This window comes from Pterocles gutturalis, unplaced genomic scaffold, assembly GCF_000699245.1.
Source record: "Pterocles gutturalis isolate BGI_N339 unplaced genomic scaffold, ASM69924v1 scaffold608, whole genome shotgun sequence".
NCBI classification, from domain to species: Eukaryota; Metazoa; Chordata; class Aves; order Pterocliformes; family Pteroclidae; genus Pterocles; species Pterocles gutturalis.
Window position 1 is genome coordinate 10656 of NW_010125114.1, and position 606 is coordinate 11261.

The window sequence follows — 606 nt, forward strand, 5'->3', positions numbered from 1 at the left end:
GCGGCGTGGTGGAGGGCGTCAAGGGAGGGCTCTCGGGTCTGTCCCAGGCCACCCACACCGCCGTGGTGTCCAAGCCCCGGGAGTTTGCCAGTCTCATCCGGAATAAGTTCGGCAGCGCGGACAACATCGCCCACCTGAAGGACACGTTGGACGATGGGCACCCGGAGGAGGCGTCGCGGGCTCTCAGTGGCAGTGCCACCCTGGTCTCCAGCCCCAAGTACGGCAGCGATGACGAGTGCTCCAGTGCCACCTCCGGCTCAGCTGGTGGCAGCAACTCAGGGGCAGGACCCGGTGGCTTGGGGAGCCCCAAGTCCAACACGACAATAACTTTGACACCATCCTGGATGACCTCCGGGAGATCAAGGACAGCCAGTCGCACCTGGAGGACTCCATGGAGGACCTCAAGGCTCAGCTGCAGCGGGATTACACCTACATGACACAGTGCTTGCAAGAGGAGCGGTACAGGTAGGGATGGGGGGTGTCAGGTTGGCTTTTTGGGGAGCACGAGGCCACCATCGTAGGCTTGTCTGGGCTGCAGTCCCCAGTGCCCCCCTCCCTGCCTGACCCCCCAGCAGCACCACTCCCATGCAGGATCACACAAAGCTT

The 606-nt window shown here is 63.4% G+C and overlaps 1 protein-coding gene across 1 annotated transcript in view; it reads left to right on the forward strand.

Moving 5' to 3' along the window:
- TMCC2 (transmembrane and coiled-coil domain family 2) overlaps positions 1-465 on the forward strand; it is a gene marked incomplete at both ends in the record, with an annotated part of 899 nt that extends 434 nt beyond the window's left edge. The window contains 2 exon segments of the mRNA XM_010078420.1: positions 7-332; positions 335-465. Of these exon segments, the coding sequence (XP_010076722.1) occupies positions 7-332; positions 335-465 (457 nt within the window).
- Positions 466-606: the final 141 nt, after the last annotated feature.